This window comes from Engystomops pustulosus, chromosome 9 (genome assembly GCF_040894005.1).
Source record: "Engystomops pustulosus chromosome 9, aEngPut4.maternal, whole genome shotgun sequence".
Classification (NCBI taxonomy): Eukaryota; Metazoa; Chordata; class Amphibia; order Anura; family Leptodactylidae; genus Engystomops; species Engystomops pustulosus.
In genome coordinates, this window is record NC_092419.1 from 77,384,110 (window position 1) to 77,411,134 (window position 27,025).

Consider the following 27,025-nt stretch of genomic DNA (forward strand, 5'->3'; position numbering starts at 1 on the left):
TTATGATTTCAGTTCAGATAATGTCCACCTACGGAGAGAAATTTTCTCACATGGGCAATAAATCTTCCTGATTGACTGATGGACCAACATTTCACTGAGTGGAAACAATCATTTGTATCCATAGATATAGACAAATGCCAATAAATTTAATTATCAATAGAATAATAGGCAACACCAAGATTTGGATTCACCATTAAAAAATTATTCTTAAATTTTCTGCTATGACTGTTTTTAAGAATTAGAAAAGTCATAGCAGAAAAATCAGCTATTGTAGAGTAAGTTGGTACAGTTTCTGTCACATTGATATGTAAGGTCTTTGTGTTGCCCCCATAATCCATCTAGAGCCTAATAGCCATTTAACCTTTTTTGAGACCAAGGATCATGAGTATCTGAATGTCCAGGTCAATTTTTGCAGTTCTGTTCTGCTCTTTGTTAAATGACAGTGGGGGAGATTGATTTATTGCTGCACATTTACTTACCCGGTCGACAGAGTTCATCCGAAGTGCATTGTCCGACGACAATGCACTGTGCCCCGATTCACAAATATTCTGGCATGCAGGTTATTTACTGTGAGGCCATGCCGCTTGTTTTAAGAAGAGTTGGAAAATTGTCTAAAACCTTTATTATACATGTTGCTCATGGTATATCAATTTGCGATTTACTCCAGTATTCTGAAGTAGACAGATTAATACATCTCCCCCCCAGTATCTTTAAAACAACTTCAAATATCATAGCAATTTTTGCTCAATTGTTTCATGTGATGTGAGATTTTAAAGGGGTTGCCCACTTTCAACAAATATTTGATATGGTTTGTAAAAGGAAAAGTTATACAAGTTTCCAATATACTTTCTGTATCAATTCCTCACTGTTTTCTAGATCTCTGCGTGCTGTCCTGCTATAAAAGCTTTTATTTTTACTCCCAGTGGATAAAAATCTGTCCATGTGATGTGATGGACATGCACGAGCCATTATTATCACACAGCTCCTATTACTCTCTGTGATAATCAGGGCCGGCTCCAGTTTTTAGTGGGCCCCTGGGCGATGAAGCCTTCATGGGCCGCCCTCTAGTAGCCTCCCTGCCGCCCCTTCCCCGCGTAGCCACACTGCCCCGCTCTCCCTCCAGCTACACTGCCCCCCTCCCCCTATAGACACACTGTGCCCTCCACCCTCCAGCTACACTACCCCCCCCCCCCCTCCAGCTACACTGCCCCCTCCAGCTACACTGTGGCGCAGCTGCCCTGCTTTTCATGTCACAGAAATCGGGGGGTGGGCCATCGGACGATTTGACTGATTCAGACTGAGCACAGGATTTATCTTTCAAATTGTATTGCAAGATCAAGCACTTACATGCATCGGGAAGATGAAGGTGAACTCCGGTGGACCTGAGCGGGGAAGCCACACATGCACGATATCGGGCGCGTGAACTTAGTGAAGCGCCAAAGTCCATTCTGGTCGGACAATGCACATCAGGGAACGTGCTGGGGACGGGTAAGTAAGTGTGCCCCAATATGTATTATTCCCTGCTAATAATGACTTTTTACTGAATGAAAGAAAAAAGGGAATACTTAAATATCACTTTTATTCACTCATTTAAAATCAGGGGATAATATATATCACGTGATAATCACGTGCATCTGCTTTAAGTTGAAGTTATAACATGATATATATGTGATATTAAGCTATGACTAATTAAGGGGGCACTGGTACTTTATAGTATAAATTAGGTGTCATGTGATGTTATAATGTAATTAGGAGAGTACTGTGCAAAATATGTTTTTATGAGGTCCAATATATATATATATAATTGGGGAGGGCATCAAAATGTATTTGTGGGGCACATTTACCAAGGTCTTTGCGCCAGTTTTTTTTTTTTACTTTGCACGTTCTTTCTAGTGTAAACTGCTCACACAGGTATTTATGAAGAGTCTGCAAGACTATTGTGTCACACGCCAATCCTTTTGTGGCGCAGCTGCACTATTCTTCATGCAAAACAATTAAGGGGGTGTTCCGGTTCTCAGTCGGACCATGAACCACATTTATCATGCAAAGTCAGACACAATTGTGTCACATGCTCTATGTTAAACGTGCACCAAAAAAAGTAGTGCCCTCTGTCGGAGCTGTGCAGGGTGCGCCAGATTCATGAAGAATGTTTGCCACAAATCATGAATCTGGTGCCCCCCTCACACTACACAGGACACTGCACATAGTACAGACTGCACTGGTCTTAGTAAATGTGCCTGGTGTGGTCAGTTGTGGTGTGAGGGGGAAGCATTATTTAGGGGCACAATATAGTCATACATGTGAATTTATACTGTAAGTGACTGTCATGTCTATAGTCACATTGTATAGTCACAGTGTGGGGATGGACAGCTCGGAGTTGAAGACATCGGGGGGTGAATGCAGCCATTAGCCACCATGTTCTGTAGCCAAAGGAGCAGATCATCACCTGTAAGTTACTACATGCCATGTCTACCTGCTGTATGATGGTAATTTGTATTGTGCACTGTGATGGGTGGGGTAAGACAGACTAGCAGTATCTAGACACAGTACACCTGTCCCTTTTGATTTTGGTTATTCTCTTGCACTATGAGGGAGAATAGCAGGAATCAAATACTTTTGGTAAATACAAGCACTTCCATTTTACTCGTTTACAATAGACTACATTGAAGATTCCCTTTGGTTATTCTTATACTATTATAATGTAAAAACACAGACTGCAGTGTTTTTTTTAAATTATTATAGCCAAAGAATGATGAAAGGTAACTTTCCATATATGCAAGTCTATGGTGGGTGGTCCTGTTATAAACATCGCCCCGGGGGCCCACACGACTCTAGTTACGACACTGGATACAGGTTCAGTTCCATCAAAACAGAAACAATTAGTAGTACTACAGGTCACAGGAGAAAGTATTACCAGTATTACCAATTTTTACTTCCATGATTTGCCATTGGTCAAACACAAATTGAATTGAAAGATTTGCTACACACCAAAGATGATACACATTCTAAACAGAGATCCAACAATAATGGAGAAAAATCTTCATTATTATAAAAAAAATATACTCTAAACAAAATATGGTCTAAAAAGGGCAAGTAAAAACACTTTTAAAAATATGCAAAATAATATACAAAGCCCAAAGAGGGTTTTTATAGTAAACCAATTCCCCAGCATACAAACCCTCTACCTACTTCTATATAAAGCGACACCATTGGTCAAATCACAAAGGTCATTTGGTAATTAGTTCTTCAGCCTCACTAAGCACCCACAGCAACTTTTTATCTTTATATACTAGCACTAGACTTCCTGCAAAGGTTTTCTGGTTTGACAGAAAAAAAACACTGCATAACATGGGTCACTGGCGATTTTAACAATGCGTTTGCAAGTGTCACTGTGTAGGTAAATTGGTTGTAGGATTCTTCCCATCTGGTCCAGGACAGTCATTGTCTTCAGTCACAATACAAAGTCTCTCTGTATAATTGGTCTTTAAGTTCTCCACAGCTTCTTTTGATATACCAAGCCATTCCTATGAAAACATATGGTTAAATAAACTTATTATGAACATTCATCAAAACGTCTGATGTAAAAAGTTATATTCTTTTCTATATAATTTAATCTAATGAAATCCTGACTGTTTCAATATATATCACATGGTTTTAGAAGGGCACAAAGACCTGGCATGCACGGTCATGCAGGGTGGGCTGCCTCTGAGAAATGAGGTACTGCCCTAATTGCCCATTCACTCAGGAAACACCTTTATACCTCTAGGCAGGGGCCATATGTACACACCTCTGAGTGCGTTTGACTTTTACTTTGATACATAGCATTTGTTGCTATCCAAGAAGCCTAGCAATGTATGGTTGTATAAAGTCAAGGAGGCAGAGTTTATCACTGAAGTCAATCTCTACCTGCCTCTGAATGCCTCCTTCCCTGTGACTGGCATTGTACATAGGACTAGTTAGTGATGCCTGTGACTGGCATCTAGTTAGTGATTTCTCAATTATAGTGAAGAGGGTGTTCTGAGGCAAGGACAGCTTAAATACAGTGTTCAAGTCTCCGCCTCCATGACTACATACAACCAGTTTACTTCTCACTTCAAAGTTGATTTTCTGGATAATGGAACCATACTGGACCATGAAAGAAACATGATCTGGTAGGTGGTCAGCTGCTTGACAACATACTGGTAGTGGTTTATTATGTCAATTTCTTCTGACAGGTTACCTTTAAGAACAAACCTAAAGAACCTATCTTGTACATAACCCAGGGAACTTATTTGGCTCATCTCCACACTCATATCACAAGAATTCTTAAAAGTCTATTGACATGAAGGGCTACCTTTTAAAAGGTGGCACTTCCTTATCTTCAGGTGAAGGTGAAGCACCTATTTGTGTATTGTTTACAAAATGGTTGAGGACCATTGCTGTATCCATTGACCAGCTGCATCCAAATCTTTTTTCCAGGGACCAAGTCAGGTATCCCTCTTACCATGGTCCCTAGGGAAAAAACATTGGTTGCCCCGCAAATGCCTAATATCTAACCCCAACCCATACAATGTGCCATTTCCAGCAGCATAATGTAAATACTCATGTATAAGCCAAGGCACATAATTTTACCACAAAAAACCTGGGAAAAGTTATTAACTCAAGTAAAAGCCTAGGAGGGAAATGCAGCTGCTACTCTAATAAAATGTCCTGCAGCAGCCTCCCCTCATTATTAAAATGTCCAGAAGCATTGTCTATACTTACCTCTTCCATCTTCTACCCCTTCTTCCCGCACGCATGCATTATGACGCCATGCAGCCGTGACAACGCCACATCACAGTGTGTCCACCCGGGCAGGAAGAGAAGACAGAGCCGCGGGACAAGCCAGAGGGAAGTATAGAGTTTTTTTTAAGTGGAAGCTATTTTGCTGCAGCTCTGGACCGGTTGTTCAACAGCCCTGTTGGGGACCGCTGCTTTAAAACATGATTTTAAAAATTTTTGGCATATTTTACTTAGATGATACACAGAAAAGCTTGGTAGGGGTTTGTGATAATAAAGGAGGCACTGACAACAATGTCCTGAAAAAATGGGTTACCTGGAAGTTGTTACCATGGACTGTGAAAAGTGTTTCAAACTTTTTGGCAGGATTCGGAATTTGAGGAACAAGAACCACCCAAACCCTATAAAAAATTAAAAATCTAATATTAGAAAATACTGCTTAAAATACCTAAAGAATACAAGGCAAAGATGAATATTCAGTAGCCATATTAATTAAAAAAGTTTTGGCACATTACTGATTAATATGATAAAGGAACTTGAGGCATCAGGCAGGGCGGTGTTTGGACTGAACAATATCCCAGGGCAACTTTCACCTCAGGGGCCCTTTATGTGCCTTTAGTGGACACACCAGGCAGTTCTGTCTCAGAAGCAGGGTTTGCTGTTGGGAGCATCATGTATAACCAGGAGCAGCTTTTTTTATGAAGTCAAATATTGCTTCTGTAACTTAGCTGCTGTGTGTGGTGTTGGAGAGTACTGATACTTTCTCTCCTTTTCTGTGTGATACATTACCTTGGAACAGGTTGGTGAAGGCCCTTGGGTGGAAAATCTGCTGGGGGCCTTACACAGCTGCTCACTGCACATTAGATTCCGTCTTAAACTATACTATACCACATTTCAAAGTTACTATACTATACCACATTTCATAGTTTAAGACTATCGTGGTCCATGGTCTCCAAAAGAAATTGTGGCCTCCCCTGCATTCTACAGTTTGTAGATGATCTGACGTTTTAGTGCATAAATACAAACTAAACTTACTACAAGATTACTACATAGATACTGGACCAGTACCGAGATTACTTAGTAACGTCCAAATGAAATCTATAATAACCTGCAAGGAATTATGACTATCTTCAGACAAGGCATGAATGGTAAGGCTTAATTGGGGCATAGGAATAGGGGATAGGCATGTGAAAGGGGGTAAGAAAGGCACTTAACATGGCAGGTAGAGAGGAAGGTTACACATCATGTAGGAAATTAAAGTTTTGGAAATCAAAGTGGCAAAAGAAATAAAGATGTAGGGAAAGAACAGGGAGACTATATATAGGCTGTGGCTCTCTAAGAGGCATTTTCAGTGGATGGCATGGATACAAGGGGATTACAGGAGGTGGTGGAGGCCCCTAACAATCTCTGAAGTGATAGAGGCCCAGGGGCACATCCCAGATGCTCTCCATGAAATGTCTCAGGCCCTGTGTGTAGATAGTCCAACTTCCTCCACCAACAGCACATGTGAGTATTCTGAATAAATATCTAGGGTGAAATGTGGAAATGTATCCATTTGCATATTATATGTTGCTTATTTATGTATATGTGTAAATATTTGTTTAATGTGTATATATATATATATATGCCAGTATGCATGTAAATGGATGTCTTTATGTATGCTGTGAGTTTACACACACATGCATACTGTACACCATATATATGTATCTATGTGTGAGCATCCAGTATTTTTTATTCTCAGGAAACAAATAGGTTTGCTGAGCATTAGTGATGAGTGTGTCGTTCAAAATTCAAGTTCAACTGGTTTGTTAGAATTTCATGTCAAAATTGGGTTCGGGTCGGGACCAGACTTTGGGCTGAACAAGAGCCCCATTGAAGTCATCGGGGACACAAATTTCAACACCCAAAAAAGTCTGTAAATGTGGCTGGTAAAGCCTAGATGCAGAATTAAATGCAGAATTAAATTTGAGATATAATATAACATTTAATTGCTCTGGATTTAAATTCTATAGCGGATTAATGATATTTCAATTTTAATTCAAGGTTAATGGAATTTCCTATTCAATTCCAGAATAATTAATCCAGAATTTAATTTGAAATGCCAATTGCCAGTTTAAGGACCCTAGTATTTCCTCTGGAATGTGTTTCTCCCAGGCTAGAAGTAGAAAGTTTTGAAGGGTGCTTGAATGAAACTGGGCCCAAGGGATTGCTGAAATCGCGGCTGTTTATAGCCCAAAGAGGGACATGGCTGATCTGATGGAAACGCAAGGGCATCTTTTCAAGTCTAAAGTACTGGATCTTATTTTCCCTATTTTTCCTGAGGTAGGAAGGTTTTTTTTACATCAAGAATCCAGACAAACACCTAGAAAAAGTTTGACGGGTGGGAGTCAGAGGAATTTTCTAGATTTATGAGCTAACCTAGGCGTTATAGAATCTGACTGACTCTTGAAGCCTGATGCCTTACTGCCTCATCTGAAGGACAGACTAAGAAAATCTAGGTATGGGATAAATAATACCTGGACTTCCCTTATATGAGCCATTTCTGAAATTATTTTGGTAAACACTCTTGGGGCTTCAGAAATGCCAAAGGGTCTGTAGTGAAAATTGAGGATCTTTATACCTATTTGAATAGCTATTCTTAGTTACATTTAATAATCTGAATGATTTGCTATGTGATAGTATGCATTGACTTAGGCCATGTAGCAATTGGACATGAAAAAAATTAAAAGAGATTGCGCTCCCATAGAGAAGTAAATGCACAGTTAATATAAGATGGCCCACTAGTACCTATCCCCTGAGATAAGGAGGTCAACTGAGGCAGGCTTAATTAAAACCTGTAGTAATGGAGGCAGCACAGCATCCTAGATTCTGGAACAAGAATGTCCAGTGTAGTAGATCATCAGTGAGGAGAAAAAAACAGACAAGAGGTGCCAATCCCATAGTTAGATTTAGGATTTTTATTGGTGAAAACCAGGGGTAGATCTACCTATTGGATTGGTGCCTCTTGTCCATTTTTTTGTCCTCACTGATGATGTAGAAATTGGGGAAAAGGAGGTTCATTGTAGACTTTAAAGTTTCAATCTTGAATCTTGGAACACAGAGATATTTGTTTAGGGATTTTAGATTTAGGATGGGATCCATTTTGGATTTTTTTACTCAAAAGAGGCTTAAGGACCTTCTTTAATTATGGAACTTTGCACAATACCTTTACAATGAGTGTTGAAATCTCTGAGAGTAAAGGTCTGATTGCTTCCTGATAGAATCTTTGTTACTCGGAATCTTTTTGGAGGGAGAGATTTAAAGTCCACGGTCATGCCATTCAGAATAGCGTTGAGAATCCAGTTGCGTCTTTAAATCTGTTTCCAGGCGTAGATGTAGAGGGATAGTCTCCCCCCCCCCCCCTCAGACCTGTGGCCTGGCATCATTATGGACCACAGTTGGAATGTCTAGATGGGTCAGCGGATTGATTAAATAAGAAGCCTGTATGAGATGTATGTTTTGAAGATTGGGTTGTGCGATCTTTGCCTTTCTTCTGGTATCTTGTTCTCTTAAAGGACCGGAAGGACTTAAATTGCTTTGATAGGAAGAAATCATTCTGTCCACTATTATATGCTTTTTCCAACAGATCATCTAGGACAGACCCAAGTTTTCCCTCACAGGGAAATAACATTGCCTGGCTAGTTCCCTTTGAGATTTCGCGGGACCGCGACAACCATCTTGTCCGCCTGACTCTGGAAGGCCAGAAGTGTTGTGCTGTCACTTCTGGCCTTCCAGAGTGAGGCATACATGATGGCAAGAACATTGGACAGGTGTGCCCTCACTTCCTAGCAGCCCCAAACGATGGAATCCACGAAAGGACGCTTTGAGGAAAGCTGACCAGGCCGGGAACTGACCAAGGCTCACTGGTCAGTGTCACGATTCTGCACTGTTTCTGCATTCTCTCTCTCTCTGCTGGCAAGTATACAGATTGCTTGTTGTCATAATTCTGCATTCGGACTCCCCATGGTTTTGAATATGCAGCATGTTTACTGATGTCCCCCTGGTGGCTGGTGCTCAGCACTGCAGCACTATTCTGCAACTTTCCGCTAAGGTCACCAGATCTACTCTTTGGGATGGACTATAAATGTGTTTCCCGAGCCATTTTTCATGGTTTCGAATATTAGGTCTCTACCCAGTGCTCCCACCCTCTGTCTGCTCCATTTACTCTGTTCACAGTGTGCCTCAGAACCTGTGTTTGTGTCCTCTACCTATTCCTGTTCCCGCCTCCGAGTACAAGTCCCTCCCTGCCATTTGCTTGTCCTTATACCAGTCACCACTGGTCAAGCTTTTACCATATGCCACTTATCTACTAGCTAAGCGTACTGCAAGTGCCTGGCAGCTTTTTTAGGCGGGCTCAGGTAAAGACTGGGGGGCTTGCAGGCTCCACATCTGCTTAGGGAAGCTGGCTGACCTGCAAGGTTAGTGACTGCCAGAACAGTCAGTAAATCTATGAGGCACAAGGACGGCAACCACCTAATCACTGGTACATACAATTCTCTACTCAAGGGGTTAAGAAGTATGCTGGGAGGAATTTTTCTTGGACTCTTCACCACAGGTCCATTAAGGGCCCCTACCAGGGACAGGAAACCACTGAGGCAGAATAGGAAGAGCTTGTTTTTATATGCTGAGGTTTCCTGTCCCTGGGGGTGCCGTCGTGGTGAAGGGGAAATGTTGCTGTGGTGTGTTAAGTCTTCACATGATTCTATGATTATATCCAATGTAGAATTGAAAATGATGGACAACCACTATTCAAGGGACAAATCTATTTTACTAATGACAAAGAAACATGCTCTAAACTTGCTGAAAAGCTCTACTTCAGGGGTTTTTGCAGACCTAGGAAAACAAGAAGCCGCCAATGATACTGCAACCAAGACATTTATGCTTGGCCTCAGCGGCATCATGTTGACCTTTCATGGGACCCTTATAGTGGAGTACCTGCCACACCAGTGATAAATCAGTATACAAGACTTCTCTGAAGTGGGCCCTCTGAAGAATAACCTGGGGGTCATGGTGGAAGGAGATGAGAAAAAGGCCAATCTACTGAATGTCGCCTTCTCAACTGTCTTTACCCAGAAAAATCCCCTGGTGAAAGACATAATGAGGAATTATGTAAATTCTCTTTGGAGTGTCAACAGTTTAACCCAGGAAGAGGTACAGCGCCACCTCCCAACCACCGGGCCCAGATGGCATACACCAAATGTGGTGCCAATATACAAAAAAGGATCGAAAAGCTATCCTTGAAACTAAAGACCTGTGAGTCTAACTTCTGTTGTGGGGAAAATATTTGAGGGATTTGTTAGAGACGCTATTCTGGAGTATCTCGTCCGATGAGCGCCTCCTGGCTCCTCCGAAGGCTAATTTATGCACGCCCTCCTGCCTCATTTGTATACACCGCTCCCAGCTGATCAGGTGGTGATCGCGTGGTCAGGCAGCTGGTGACGTCATTCGCACTCTTGATTTCTTGCGCTTAAATGTGCATAAATTAGCCTTTGGAGAAGCCAGGAGTCGCTCGGTGGATGAGACCCTGAGTGCCTCTGGCTAATTTGAATAGATATAAAAGTTTATTTCTTCATACCACGGGGGCTCAGAGGAGCGCAAAGAGGCTCCATTGTGAGCATTAGGTAACAAGAATGGCATATGGGACAGTCTACCACCGAATTTTTTTTCAACGTCTTTTTTCAGCCTTATGTATTATGATACTATGATTCACTGCACTTTTTATTCTATGGATCAGATTTTTTTGTATGTATTAATTTCTGGTTGTGAATGTATTGCAGGCTAAAATCAGTCCTGTCCTCATGAATAGAATATGTATGAATATTAGCTAATTCTCATTGATACAGGTGTTACAGCCTCATTGATTTTAAAAGATGTAACTTGAAAATGTAACTGTATCTAAAAAAAAAAAAAAAATGCAGTCCAGCCTACAGGACTTGTGGGTGACTGCCACCCTGTCAACCTCTTCAGCTACCCCATCCCTCATCTTTCTCAATTTTAGCTTTTAGAACAGTAACATTTTGTGCCGTGTTATTAATGTAGCTGCAAAATACCCAGCGGTGGGACACATGTGTTTCACTGGAAATATGCACCCAAAACAACCCAATCACACGTGAAAACCCAATTCCAGTGAAAAACATGCGATTGGCAACAAGAACCCAGAGTTTTTCATTGTTTACACACAAAACACTGGGTGCTCATTACCCTTGCATTTAACTGGAAATGCGAATGAGCAGAACCCTGCCGTGGAATGTTTGCATAGATTTTATAAATGCAAGGGCCACATGTGACTGCACCCTGACTAATACATTAAAAAACAATGGGAAGAATATTGCAAAATTGACTTACCTATCTGTCCTTATCACAAGAACCACAACTATCAACAACAGAAATGTAACAATAAGGATCACAGATGCTTTTATAAATGTGGATGGTTGCTCATCTGCAAAAAAAAGAGAAATAGACCACAAAGTCAAAATGTTTAAAAGTACATTTTCCTGCCGTAGGCAATATACAGGCGGACCACTACTTAAGGACACCCGACTTACAGACGACCCCTAGGTAAAGAGAGACTCCTTTGCCCACTGTGGCTGGAGCTACAATTAGAAATTATACAGTTTCGACTTACATGCAAATTCAACTTAAGAACCAACCCATGGAACCTATCTTGCACAGAGACTGCCTGTATATACACAATACAATTCAATTACAAACAATATACATACATATACAGTATATGTATTAATTGTAATGTAATGACATATAGCCTTAAATTTGTTCTCTATTGTGGGCACCAAGACGCTCTCACCTGATCTGAAGGTCCTTATCTTAGCTGACCTGTTATATACCCTCTGTTGAGCATTCTGCTATAAGTGTTTTCTAACTATGGGTATAAAAGCAGCTATGGTTTCCTGCATCTTTTTGTATGTGCTCAATAACACTTCTATAGAGGATAGACTCATATAAAAAAATTAATATTATGATAAAATAATGATATCTATATGAGTATTACTGCTTTTTTTCAATGCAGTATACACATATATAACATATAAGTAATTGGCCTCTTAAAGGGGTTTTCCCCACAAAGGAAAGTTGCTGATCAGTGGGGGTTTCAGTGCCGACACCCCCGCAGATCGCAGTGCTTAATGGAACAGCGCGGTCATGCACGGTCGTCTGCTCCATTAGTCTGAGGAGCGGTGAGGGATTGGTCGGACCCCTTGTTTTCGCGATCTGCGTGGTCTCAGCACTGAGACCCCCACTGATCAGCAAGTTAGGCCCTATCCAAGTTTTCTTTGTGGGAAAACTATTAGCGACGTTTTGGCTCATTAGGAGCCTTGTTCAAGCCTTTTTCACTAGGGCTTGTTACGACTTTGACTGTGCACTCCAAATAACACCTCTACTTTATTCTTTGGGGTCTGGCAGGTTCTATACTGCAGGGGGGTGGCGGGCTCTATACTGCAGGGGGGTGGCGGGCTGTATACTAAAGGGGGTTGGCGGGCTCTATACTACAGGGGGCTGGCGGGCTCTATACTAAAGGGGGCTGGCGGCCTCTATACTAAGGGGGCTGGCGGGCTCTATACTACAGGGGGCTGGCGGGCTCTATACTACAGGGGGCTGGTGGACTCTATACTTGGGGGGCTGTGACCAATGCATTTCCCACCCTCGGCTTATACTCGAGTCAGAATATATACGGTGTTAATATTATTATTATTATTATTGTGTATGCTAGACCTGTCTAATGTATTTATGACATGTGTATGAAGTGTTGCAGTGTTGCACTTGTCTGATGTCTGTGTCTCACATGTCATATGTGTCACATACAACAAATGTCAACCTGTCAACAAATGTCAATGTCAACATATCTGCTTATACTCAGGTATATTAAAAAATAAACTGAGCACTCACCATTCCAACGCCACGTGGCAGCTACTCTTCTTTCTTCATGTGTGCAGGCACCAGGTCAGCTACAGCTCTATGCTGCCGGCCGGTCTATGCACACGGATCTGTCCCTGACCTGGAGCTGGCGCACATGAAGATAGAAGAGGAACAACCCGGGGCATCAGAATGTTGAGTACACAGTTTAAATTTTTATGTGGTGGTCATACTGTGGGCTTGCAGGCTATATACTACACAGGGCTGGCTGGCAGGCTATAAAGTACACGGGGCTGGTTTGCAGGCTATATAGCACACGGGGCTGGATGGCAGGCTATATTGTACACAGGGCTGGCTAGCAGCTATATAGTACATGGGGCTGTCTGGCTATATACCACACAGGACTGGCTGGCAATATACTACAGGGGGCTGGCTGGATATATACTATAGGGGGCTGGCTATACACTACAGGCGGCTGGCTGGCTATACACTACAGGGGGCTGGCTATATACTACTGGGGGCTGGATGGTTATATACAACAGGGGCTGGCTACATACTTTGGGGGACTACCTATATACACTACAGGGGGCTGGCTATATACTACTGGGGACTGGATGGTTATATGCTACAGGGGGGTCGCTATATACTACGGGGGGCTGGCTTTATACTACTGGGGGCTTGCTGACTTCATACTACTGGAGACTGATTGGCTGGCTATATACCACTCGTGATGGCTGGCTATATACTATAAGGGGCTTGCTGGCTATATACTGGGGAGGCTGTTACCAATGCATTTCCTACTTGAGTCAATAGGTTTTCCCAGTTTTTTATGCTAAAATTAGGTATGTCGGCTTATACTCAGGTCAGCTTATACGGTATGTTAAAAAAAAAGGAGAAGAAGCAGTACATTTATAACGCTGGTAGAAGTACCAAATTCATCTTTCATATTTTAATTACCTTTTTGTTTTATAGATTATAGCCAGATTTTAAGAACAAGAATAAGATATCATATAAAATAAATATTATACAAATAATAAATGTTCAGTCTTTCATTAAAAAAAATAGATGTGCTTAATGTTAACTCCTCGCTTACTTACCTGTAACTGTTATGTTCCTTCCCCAGCTAACTGCTTGACTCCAGTCACTCCAAAATTTTGAGTTGGCACAAAATTTACTTAATTTGCTCCTCACTTGGAATGTATATGTCTGTTTAGGGTCATAACTTGGCAAGATAAATAGAGTGGAAGAGGCATTTTTCACCTTTAAGACAGAGTGAACAATTAAGTGAGCAATACTTTTCCATCCAGTTGCTCAATTCTTCTAATAAAACAACTAAGAATAAACCTTGTACCCTGATAATTTAACAATATTTTCAGCACACAGTATCTCATAGCACTGCAGGGATCATAATGTTTCTGCTTAGAGAGTGTCAATGAGCGATAGAAGCTAGAATGGCAATACAACTGAGTAAGATTTTAAAATAAGGGGTTAAAATGATCTTTATTGTGTAAACATCACTATTTTGGCTGACAAGTTTTGCGTTTATTTCCAAAAAAAAGAAAAAATTATGAATTTTTAGAAAAATTTGCCATTTTCGAAATTCAAAATCATCACGTTTTCAGGCAGATAGATTTACCACCTAAATAACTTGCAGAATAACATTTCCCATATGTCTACTTTATATTTTCATAATTTTTGAAATGTTTGGATAATTTATTTTGACGTCACGCGGCTTACAAATCGAATAGCGATTTTCCGTATTTTCAGAATTGACTATTTTGGGGATAAATACTGTTTCATAGTTTCATAGTTTATACGGTTGAAAAAAGACACTTGTCCATCAAGTTCAACTAAGGAAGGGTAGGGATTGGATGAGGAAGGGATTTAGGGGAAACAATTCTATATAGCATAACAATCAATGTTATTTAGCTGTAAAAAGGCATCTAGACCCTTCTTGAAGCTATCCGCTGTCCCTGCTGTGACCAGCGCCTGAGGCAGGCTATTCCACAGATTGACCGTTCTCATAGTAAAAAAGCCCTGTCGCCTCCGGTGATTAAACCTTGGAGGTAGTGCCCCCTCGTCTTTTGATTTGATTTAATCTGGAACAACTTACCACCATATTTTTTGTATGGACCATTCATATATTTATATAAATTAATCATGTCCCCTCGTAGTCGTCTCTTTTCCAGACTAAATAAATCTAGTTGTTTTAATCTTCCTCATAACTGAGACCCTCCATACCCCTTATCAGTTTTGTGGCTCTACGTTGAACCCTCTCCAGCTCCAGGGCATCCTTTTTATGGACCGGTGCCCAGAACTGGACAGCATATTCCAGGTGTGGCCGAACCAGTGCCTTGTATAGTGGTAATATTACATCCCTATCACGAGAGTCCATTCCACTTTTGATACATGACATGATCCTACTAGCTTTAGAGGCAGCTGATTGACATTGCATGCTGTTATTCAATTTATGACCTACTAGTACCCCCAGGTCCTTCTCAACAAGGGACTCTCCCAGATTTACTCCCCCAAGGACATATTTTGCCTTTGGATTATTGGCCCCCAGGTGCATAACATTACATTTATCCACATTAAACCTCATTTGCCAAGTGGATGACCAAACATTCAGTTTGTCCAAGTCACCCTGCAGCCTATGAACATCCTCCATAGACTGTATTACACTACACAGTTTGGTGTCATCTGCAAAAATAGACACAGTGCTATTAATTCCTACCTCTATATCATTAATAAATATATTAAATAGTAGTGGGCCAAGCACAGAACCCTGGGGTACACCACTCATAACTGGTGACCATTCCGAGTAGGAATCATTGACCACAACTCTCTGGATACGATCCTTCAGCCAGTTTTCAATCCAATTGCAAATGATTTCTGCCAAACCAATAGCCCTAATTTTACCCATCAGGCGTCTATGAGGGACAGTGTCAAATGCCTTTGCAAAGTCCAAGAACACAATATCCACAGCTGCTCCTCCATCCAGGGACCTACTCACCTCTTCATAGAAGCAGATAAGGTTAGTTTGACAACTTCTATTCTTAGTAAACCCATGCTGGTTATCACTTATTATTCTATTTGATGTCACATACTCCAGTATGTAGTCTTTTACTAACCCTTCTAGTATTAAGTTTTACATATTTAGCATTAAAACCCCCTATATAATCAACCCATTTTCAAATCTGCACCCTTCAAGCTATCAGAAACAGCTTTCACGAAGATTGTTAACCCCTTGAGATCTTCATAGTAATTGAATCAAAATGGAGGTCAAATTTACAATGGTCAAATTTTGTCGGTTATACATTCATTTAGCCCTAAAATTTACACATTTCCAAAAGATAAAAAGAGAAAACCCACCACATAATTTGTTCTACAATTTCTCCTGAGTGCAGAGACTCCCCACATGTGGTCATTACTTGTGTTATGGGGGCACAGCGAGGCGCAGAAGGGAAGGAGCACCCTGCAGCTGCCAGGATTTTAGTTTCCTCATTGGCCCCTTTTGTAGGCTATAAAATTTTCGCTTTTTTGTTATTGGCGCCATGTGACAGGAATTTTTTTTTCGGGATGAGATGCTTTTTCCAGTTTTACCATTTTGGGGTTGGTATCACCTATTGTTGAAAATTTAGGAACTTTTTTGAGGGCAGGAGTAGAAAAGCATCAAATCTGTACTGGATTTTTTACTTTTTCTTTTTTTGTGTTCACCCTACAGCCTAATAATCATGTTATCTTTATTCTATGGGTCGATACTATTACGGGGATACTAGACATGAATATTTTTTCTTATGTTTATCATCATTTTTGCATCGCCGTCTTCCAAGTGGCATAACATTGTTAATTTTATGGCTATAGAGCTGGTTGATGGCTTGCTTTTTTGCGGGACATGTTGTACTTTGCAACAGTATCATTCTGGAGTACATATGTTTTGTTGATCACTTTTTATTGCATTTTTAGTGGGATTGAATAGGTAAAAATCATAATTTTTGGCAGGTTTTAAATTTTTTTTTTACAGCATTCATAGTACGGGTTCAATAATGATTTACTTTTATTCTACGGATTGTTACGGACGTGGTGATACTATATATGTGGGGTTTGTGTTATTATTTAGATTTTTTGAGCGTTCTATGTCTCTTTATATGTTTTGGGGCTTATGGGCATTTTTAGTGATTTATAAAGTTATTTTTTATTGAAATACATTTTTTTTTTTACATTTTTTACTTGATCCACCATGGGACATGAACAAGCAATCATCTGATTACTTGCTCATGATAATACTCTGCAATACTTGCACATACATGCATAGGCTGACACTGTGCCTTTAAGATGACATCACAGACACCATCTTAAAGGCATTCAGGCTTCTCTGGGGCACAATCGCCATAGCAGCGATCGGCTCCCCCGAAAACGGCGTGGGGGCGCCGATCATGGGGGTAAGACCCCCGGAAGGCATGTTAGATGCTGCGGTCATGTTGACCGCGGCATTTAAAGGGTTAAACACCCGCGATCGGAGCCCACTCCATCCGCGGGTGTTAGCCGGGGATGTCAGTGATAGATTACCACTGACAAACCGCAACCCCCGATGCCGGTTCGGCTCCCGTGCCGAGCTGAACCGGCATCGTCTCTGTGCAGCAGCTGTACTGCGCTGAGCGCTATTCGCGGGACTCAGCGCAGTACAGCTATAGCGCAGAGCACTAAGGAGTTAAAATATCATATGCCCTTGTCTGCGTTTGCACCTACAAACAAAATAGATTTTAAACTCATATCCCAGCATCATATTGTAATAACTTTGTTCTGCAGTACTCTGTTCTGTTCTGCAGATCAGGTTTTGTGCTTGAAAAAAAGTCCCGTGGTTGCCTTGATCAGCAGCTGCCTTTCAGGGTCTTTTCCTTGGAGAAAGCTGAGTGTGAGTTTGAATTGAGTTTGTGTGCATCTGTGGCTTCAGTGATGGACAGCTGAACCAGACGGCTGCTGGAGGCAGCATCAATTCCACCCTTTATATTCTGCCCAGCTACATTAGAGGGTGCTAATTAATTCTCAGTTTTATGACACTTGTGTCTTTGCTATTATTACTGTTACTTGCCTTGCTTTTCTGTGTATCCAAACCTGTCTCACCCTTACCCTGGTCTCTCCCTCCTCCCTCTGTTTAATCTTGCAACAGCAGGAGATGTTTGTGCGTGGGGGGCGGGGAGACCTGCTCTGCCCATTGTAACAGCCTTTGAAGCTACAGCACTACAGTGGAACGACCCCCCCCCTAAAGCCCTTCAGGTTTCATTAGCATAATTTTAAAAGTTGGTTTGTGAAGAAAGGGGGCCATGGATAATAAATCTAAGAATATTATCTCAGTCAAGGTGTTTGGATCTATAAGTGAGTGTCCCTGGTATATCATTCTTGATTTTGATGGTAGATTTCCTTAAAGCGTAGGAAGGAACTGCCTTGTGGTTGTCCCGTATCACCTAGAATATGTTGAGGCAAGCGGGAAGGGCTTTTGAAGGACTCTCTCTAAATCCAGTTTTCCCATTAGATGGGTATTGTGTACATCATATTACACATAAATGTAAACTTCAACCCCTTAACAACACCCGAGGTAATAGTAAATCAGAGTGCTGTTAAGGATGTAGGATTAGAAGGGCTCATGGGTCTGTCAGTGAAACACAGATACTGATCATCATAAAAATGCCAATATATTGCGATGCAGTAGTAAATGGTTGAGATTTCAAATAAAAGATGGAATTCTAGAAAAGATATTTCCTGACCTATATGAAGGTGGTAAATTAAATGAGTAAAATCTAGTGACAGTCCCTTTGGTGGGGTTCCTTTAAAGTATGAGGATTAAGTGGGGCAAATTTTATTTCCTTTTTTTCCCCACATCTACAACGTTATTTGTAATAGTAATATATTGGCAGAACACTCATTTGGAAATTTACCATCAAAATCAAGCATAATAAACCAGTTGTATTTTCTTGTAGATTCATGCAATGTGACTGTGTGGTAATCTCCTTCTATTTGTTATGCATGGCCTCCTTTCTTCTAAAATCAACTTTTATAATTCTGCTAATGAGGGGTCTCTGGGTGTGTTACCAGGGCCCCTCAGTGCTGTAGCTCCCTTGCACTTTCCCTCTCGCTCTGCCTGATGTTATCTCACTACAGCACAGGAATTTTCAGCACATAGTTCGACATGGGAAGTGCTCTTTGCACATTGTAAACTGTAGCCTGTGAAACTGCAGGATGGAGGGGCTCTGTTAACAACCTCAATAGCCCTTCATAATTTAAAAAGTTGACTTTGGAAGGAAGGAGGCCATGGATAAGAAGTATAAGATGATTACCACAGTCGTTGTTTCTGGATGTACAAGTAAGTTTCTCTGATATATCATGTTTGATTTTGATGACAGATTTATTTTAATCTTTCCTGGCCCTCCTAGGACTACATGCACACTAGGCTGAGCAAGAATAGTGGGGAACTATCAATGGGTCTATCGGTCTATAGGTTTCTTAAAAGGAACTTCCATCAGCTTTTCCACTAAACTAACAAGGCTTGTATGGTGTATGAAATATCCTTTCTAGCATTCTGTCTTTTAGATTAAAACTTGTCTGATATCTGTGGAGCAGATATCTTCAGTTCTATATAGCACCTAGAAACCATGATATCATGGTTATACTTCCTGATTTATACTTCAAGGTTTCTACCATCCTATTAAAAGGGTTTTTGCCATGAAAAAAAAAAATCAATCTCCTAGTGATGATAACACAGTAAAGATCATTTTTAGCCCCTTTCTTTATAATTTTACTCAGTTTTATTGCTGTTTTATCTCCTATATCTCCTATCACTCCCTAGGCTGGTCAGTGTAAATTTCCAGGGTCTGGGCGGTGACACTCTAAGCAGACGCTTCACGACCCCTCTAGTGCTGTGAGATGCTGTGTATTGACACTAAGCTTAGATTATTAGGGTCCAGGTTTGTATACACTTTCATTTAGCTTCTGAACATTCACTACAATGACACATAGAAAGAAAGAGAGATGAGACCAGTCAGAGATAAGAGATGATGAGATCTACGAGATGCATAAAACACATTTCATTCCCAGCTCTGCTATCACAGCCATAACTTACACTGTCAGCCCTGCTGTGCATCCCTCCCCTGGATAAAGACCCTATCTGTCTGTAGCTGGTAGCTTTACCCTCCTCACGTGCGGCAGGAAGTCTCTATGTGAGCTCATCTTGGAATGAAAGGATGGGGACGGGAGGCAGAGAGGAGCTAAGGGCAGCGTCAGACAGAAGAACAAAATGTCCTGCTCGACCCTAGACTTCTGATTTTGGGTCAGACTCAGGGGCAACCAAAATTGTATACACTTATAGAGACAGGTTGGAATTATATCTGTGAAATTCTGTATTTTTGTTACTAACAGTGAATTAGAGAATATTTTGCTATTTTGTTATCCTGAGTATATTTAAGAATCTAGTCTTCGTAGGAGTACCTCTTTAATTAGGGATGTGGCCCTTTTTCGTTTTGGCATTTTCATTTTTCACTGCCCACCTTCAAAAATCAGTAACTTTTTTATTTTTCCATGTTAAGAGCTCTGTTTGGGCTTGTTTTCTGTGTAACAAATTGAACTTCATAGTGATGGTATTTATTATTCCATGCCGTATACTGGGAAGCGGGAAAAAAATTCAGAATGCAGTGAAAATGATGAAAATACGCATTTGCGCCGTTTTCTTGTGGGCTTGAAATTTAAAGCTTTCAGTGAGCACCCCAAATCACATGTTTATTTTATTCTTTGGTTTGGTGCGATCACGAGGATACCAAATTTGTACAGGTTTTATAATGTTCTCATACATTTAAAAAAATTAAAACCTTCTGTACAAAAAAAAAATTCTTCATTTTGCCATGTTCTGGCACTAATAACTTTTTCATACTTCAGTGTACGGAGCTGTGGGCGGTATCATTTTTTGTGACATTTGATGACGTTTTAATGCTTTCATTTTTAGGACTGTAAGGGCTTTTGATCACTTTTTATAGAATTTTTTATATTTTTCAAAATTGCAAAAAAGTGGCATTTTCGACTTTGGGCGCCAATATCCGTTATGGGGTTAAACGCTGGGAAAAATCGCTAATATATTTTGATAGATCGGACATTTTGGGCCGTGATGATACCTAATGTGTTTATGATTTTTACTGTTTATTTATATTTATATCAGTTCTAGGGAAAGGGGGGTGATTTAAACTTTTACTTTTTTTACTATTTTTTCATATTTTTTAAAAAATTTTTTAAATTTCTTTATTTTTTTTACCATTATTTTAGATCCTCCAGGATAATTTAACCCCGCGGGGTCCGATTGCTACTACTGTAGCAATACTACTGTACTACTGTACAGTATATAGCTATTTTACATTGATTTTTAATAGCCTGCCCTCAGGTGGCTATTAAAAATCATTGCACCTGGCAAGCCTACGAGTCTCAATGAGACTCTAGGCTGCCATAGCAACCGATCGCAGCCCTCCGATGACGTTCCAGTGGGGGCGGCGATCGGGCATCCAAGATGGCGGACGCCATTTAGCTGTAAGTTAGGTGCCGCGGTCGGGTCCAACCGCGGCACTTAACAGGTTAACTCGTGAGCTCGCTCCATACACCCCTTGCCGCACAAGGACTATATAGTTCGTCCTCGGTAAACAAGGTGTTAACTGACTGAAAGTTCTAGAGAAGTCAATAGAGCACTTGAGTTCTATCCTGTGATTGACTTCTATGAAACTTCCAAAACCCAGAATTCCCTGTGCTATGGAGCAGATAAGGGTTAGGCCTCATATACATGGTGTATGGTATTTTCTGTTCTGTATATACAACTGTATTCTGACGTAAATACGGGATGTATTGCAACGTATTGCACCGTATCCATATAAAATACAGCGGGCTTGCAAAAAATGGATGGCTGACAGAATGCATCTCCCACTGGTTCTGGATACTGCACTTATATACGGCAACATACAGTGCACAGCCACATGCAGCACATATTTAGCCGGTGTTTTATACGTTCTCATTCACTACTATGGGCCGTACAGAATGGAAATACTGTGGAAAATAGGACATGCTCTATATTTTTATACAACTCACTTATGGTAAGGTGGGCAATAGGACCATGTACATGGATGGCCGTATTACGGATGTGTATACGCCCATTTTTATACGGTCGTGTATGAGCCCTAACTGTGGATAGGAGATAAGTGTAATAAACCATAAACACTTTACATGCATTGAATTTGAGAACCTCTTACCGTCCACTTGTCACTGGCCATATTTTTATACTGCACTTGATAAGTCATACAGTGTGATCTTAAAGAGCCATAGGATTGCTCCCACTGTAGACGCAACTCCAAGCTGCTAGTATTTGTCACTTGAAGTTTTGAAGGAGGGTCCATCTTTACTGTAAAATTTAATATTAATAAGATAAATAACAAAATGTTTCATGAAATTCAGTAATTTAATTCATGTATCTTTAACTGTTGACTCATGAAGGCAAATATATATATGAATAAATTACCCAAGTCTATCAACTTGTCAAACTTTCTCATGGGTAGGTATTCCTGTTTGTTGGAGGTCAGCTTCACAGTGAAGGTACTAAAGGTCTCAATTTCCGACAACTGACAGCCAAAAGTTGTTTGGTTTACGATCAGGTAATGAGGACACTGAGCGGCTGTGTATTCTTTGTCACTGTACCTGAAAGATATGTCATAAAACAGCTGAAACTGTTGCCATAGTTTTTTTAACTCATCTCTAAAAGCTCCTTTATTAAAAGGTCTCATGTGAGTAGTTAAGATATACCATGGGCCCATTTTAAGTATCTTAAAGGGATTACTGGGATAACAATAATTATGATAATTGATAATAATGATAATAGTAATAATAATGAGTGTCTCTATAATATCAGAAAGCTTACATGTTATATCATAAAGCCATACTATAAAGCTTACATGGTATGTTAAACTGAATAGTAAAAATCTTCATCTTCATTAAGAGAAGTGCAGTAAAAATAAAAAACTATTTTTATACATGAAATTTGTTAATATTATGCCAAAGTGGTGGGACAGTAAAATTATTTTTACTTCATACTGCTGTATCTGTAACACAGTGGGGCAAATTTACTTACCTGGTCCTGTCGCAATCTCCGATTCGGACGGTCCGACGAGGATGAAGTCCGGCGCAATTCATGAAGCTCGGGGGCCGAGTTCCTGCATCCGTCGCTTTCCCACCGCATTTAGAATTGCGACACAATTCTAAATGTTAAATCTTGCGCAATTCTTATCCAAATCCGTCGGTTTGTCTGACAGCACACCCCCCAATTTCTGTTGCTTTCAAGCCAGCGCCGATGCGCCAAAATCCTATCGTGTGCGGCAAAATCCCAGGGCAATTTGGTGCAAAGCGGAAATCGTAGGGAAACCCGACGAAAATGCGTTCCGCGGACCCTTAGTAAATAAGCACCAGTTTCTATAAAATATGCCATTTTTTTTGCTAACCCATTATGCAAGCTCACTGTCTATCGGTCTCAGAGAAGTGAAGAGAGCTTCGATCATATACATACTAGCGTTTCATTTACAAGGGAATCCATGGAGGAAGTGAGTTGCACCAGCAATCTGAAACTTGCCCCTATCCTGCAGGACAACCCATTTAAGATTGGTGTGTGGGATCAGTTAGATTCTGACTATACTTTAACTATCTAATGGAGCAATAGACACAATTATATCATATATGTGGCACTGTTACTCAGCTATCTCTTATGATCTCAAAAATTGTGTACATTGCATCACCGATACTTTCAAAGGCAGCAGAAAACCTCATGGTCCCTGCAATATTTGAAAGTGTTCTTCATCATATTTTCTCTTTCCAGTTTTTCTTTTCTACTATTCCTCTTACAATGCTGGGTATCTAAGTGGCAGTTTGTAACAATGCAGTTAATTGTGTATTAACAATGTTTAATAGCTACTACATTTGTATGTTGTGCTGAATGTAATTTTTAAAAGTAAAAAAAAAAACCTTATGGTCTACTGTTACATCCAGCAGGATTAAGTCCAGTCCACTTAAGAATGGCCTTTATGACTTTTATGTAGCTCTTTTGAAGCTCTTTTAGTTGTCACCAAACTTTCCTAAACAAGAACATAACAAACGGCATAATTCAATATAAAAAAAGAAAAAGAAATGTCACTAACCAGTAATATAATGTATAGTTGTCGTTCACGTCAGACTGTTTATTCCATACACAAGTTAGGACCTGATATTTGTTCACAATACAGTGCAGTTCTACGTTACCTAAAAAAAAAACAAGGATGGGACTTCTAGTACCCAATTTTACAAACCAAGTACAGGCGGTCCCTTACTTAAGAACACCCATCTTACATTCGACCCCTAGTTACAAACGGGCCTCTGGATTTTGGTAATTCACTGTACTTTAGCCCTAGGGTATAGTGATCAGCTGTAGGAGTTATAAAATGTGTCTGCAAATAAGCCTTATTGTTCATTCTGGTTCTCATGACAACCCAATATTTTAAAATCCAAGTTAAACAGAGACCAAAGAATTCTGGCTTAGATTACATTTATGAACTATACAGTTCCGACTAACATACAAATTCAATTTAAAGGAAACCTACCACTTTAAAATTGTACATATAAGCATCAAATACAGTGCACCAGCTCAGGGTGAGCTGGTGCCGGAGCATATCTTCATTATTTCCATGAAGCGCTGTAATGCTTTTTAACACTTTTTTAATCTTTATATTCTAAGCAGTTTCGGCGCACGGTTATATTTATGCCCAGCAATACTAATAAATAAAACAAATAATCCCCCTTTATTCTATTAAAAGATAAAAAACAATTACTAAAATCCCTCCACATTTGGAATCACTGCATGCAATCTGTAAATATAATCTATTATTTTACCTGTTTAGTGAGAGCCAGAAAAAAAAACCCTAATGAATTGTGTAAAATTGGTTTGTTTTTGTCACGTTTTAAAAAAAAGTTACATAAAGTGATCAAAAAGTGGCACAAACCACCGAATGGTACCAAGGAAAATTACTGCTCATGGCACAAAATAAAGCCCCCAACTTGCTCTGTTGGTGGAAAAAAACGACTTTAGGAAGATGGTGATGTATATATAAGTATAATATATATATATATATATATATATATATATATATATATATATTCAATTAATAATTAATAGGCACACCAAATGGACATCAACAAAAATTGCAACTTGTTTTTCAAAAAACAAGCACTTGCCCATCGACATATATGGAATAATAAAAAAAGTTATGGCTTGTATCCCAATCATGGCAGGTATAAATACAAATTCTATGCAGGGGTATGCCTATGATTAAATATATCATATTTAAAGGGAATCTACCACCAGGATGAAGGACTGAATGCAAATGAGCCTGAGGGGCTCCAGGCTCCATAGGTGTTAATGGAGCCTGGAGCCCCTCAGGCTCATTTGCATTCAGTCCTTCATCCTGGTGGTGGATGTTCCTTAATAAAATTTATAGTTAGTTAACCATTAAGTGTATACAATAATTAAATTGCACTATAATTAGGTTGAATAATACATTCCTTTCCAAAAGGTTAACAAAACTAGGAATATAATGAAAAATCATTTCTCTTTTAGTTTCTAGACCAGTCGTGCTACAATCTTGTAGTTAGCTATTTGTGAGCACTTAGTATTTTTCAATGAAACTAATTTTAGTGCCAATTTATGTTGGCAGGGTATAAGCTGGAAGCATATTCATTATTTAGTACCACATACAGGGTAAAGTGACCGTGTATACAAAACATTGCTTGAGACCTTGTGTATTGAGAGAAAACATCTCCATAGTAAAGAACTGCAGGGACACCACGTCCAGCCACAAAGACTTTGTACCAAAGCTTACCCATGTACATGAGGCCTTAAAAGCATTTTTCATCTGAGGCATAACAGACCTCAGCTGCCTAATGCTGAAGATAAATGGTTATCTTATGGGACTGTAATACATAATTATAACTCTATTTAATTATAGAGACATTGCAAGCCGTACACTGTGTATGTATGAAATTCGGAGGCATAACTTTAATGCTTGGTTAGAATGCTAAATCTGTGAGAGGCCCTCAAAAGATAATGCTAGTCTATTTTTATAGGAAAGAAACAACCGCCTTGGGTTTGTCCTGATGGTTTTATAAATTCTAATTTTTTTTGCCATATTGGTAGTGATTAGATTGTGAGCCCCACTGGGGACAGGGACCGACTTGACAATTTCTGTGCAGCACCACATAATCTGTGTGTGCTATAAAGGAATTATTATTATTATTATAATTATTATTATAATTATTGCCAGTTCCTTAAATCGCTGTAGTCCGAAATGGTCACTACTATTTGCCACCTGTTAAAGCTCTACTTTGAGTCCAATGATTATAAGACGTGACAAGCACCATAAATATTTTACTTTTAAAGTACGCCACATTTAAACACCTTATATTAAAGAATATATATATATATTAAAGTAAATATTTTGAACACTAGGAACCATCATTTTCTGGATGAATGGAATAAGTTATCTGTCAAAAGCAAATTTGAACATAATTACCTGGTTTTTCACTGCCTTCAATACCATGAAGCCATGGTAATATCATGACAAAAAAGTGGAATCCCAATCTCACTGAAATCCACAGAGATACAGGGTAAAGCTTCTTTACAGACATCTTATCTTCTTCCTATATGTACTTTCTCAGTGAAGGCCTTCTATTTTTTGTTAGATCTCTACACACAAAGTTAAACAGGATGTCTTCAGCTCATATGCCATGTGAAGGTAGTAAGATATTTGCCTTTACTTCTTTGTCTCAAAATACCTTTTTTCTATCATGAAATCTCAACTTGTTTCAGTTTTCTTACACGACTTCTTCCTGCCACATGAAAAACCCCTAAGACACATTTCCTGTTATTTCAGTTCCCTTGCTATACGAGTCACCACTTAGTAAAGTTAAAACACACATTTTGTACTGTTTTTAAAATTTGCATTTAGTTGTAGGTAAGAAACATTCACAATGCCCTTCATGATAATCAATTGCCTGCAACAGAATCCTGATATATTATATTATTTATAATTAAAGGGGTTGTCTACGTTATTTAGAATAATGGTCTAAAATTAGTCAGCTGTCCTTTGAGGAATAAAGCACTTACTCTACTCAAATCCTCTAACCCTACTCAAAACACAAACACCAGATATGCACAGAAACTATATTGTTGAAAAGGCATGTAGCAGAAAAAGTTTTTATTAATCAAATTAATCAATTGCCATAAAAACATGCACAATCAAGGGTATGGAACATACAATTTTTT

The 27,025-nt window shown here is 39.8% G+C and overlaps 1 protein-coding gene across 1 annotated transcript; it reads right to left on the minus strand.

Moving 5' to 3' along the window:
• Positions 1-1,555: 1,555 nt before the first annotated feature.
• Positions 1,556-26,547, minus strand: IL2RG (interleukin 2 receptor subunit gamma). The gene is made up of 8 exons (XM_072124144.1): positions 26,274-26,547; positions 23,871-23,970; positions 22,208-22,383; positions 21,942-22,090; positions 13,764-13,926; positions 11,143-11,236; positions 5,075-5,159; positions 1,556-3,524 (listed from the first exon to the last, which is right to left on the minus strand). Exons 1-8 carry the CDS (start codon positions 26,386-26,388, stop codon positions 3,387-3,389), a joined length of 1,020 nt encoding a protein of 339 aa, XP_071980245.1. The 5' UTR covers positions 26,389-26,547; the 3' UTR covers positions 1,556-3,386.
• Positions 26,548-27,025: the final 478 nt, after the last annotated feature.

Bases quoted from the DNA above. Each gene is read 5' to 3' on its own strand.
- IL2RG (XM_072124144.1), bottom strand. From the start codon at position 26,388: ATGTCTGTAAAGAAGCTTTACCCTGTATCTCTGTGGATTTCAGTGAGA. The intron at 22,384-23,870 runs GTTAGTGACATT...CATATCTTTCAG, and splicing joins AACTATACATTATATTACTG to GTACAGTGACAAAGAATACA. The intron at 5,160-11,142 runs GTAAGTCAATTT...AATTTTTTATAG, and splicing joins CTTGTGATAAGGACAGATAG to GGTTTGGGTGGTTCTTGTTC.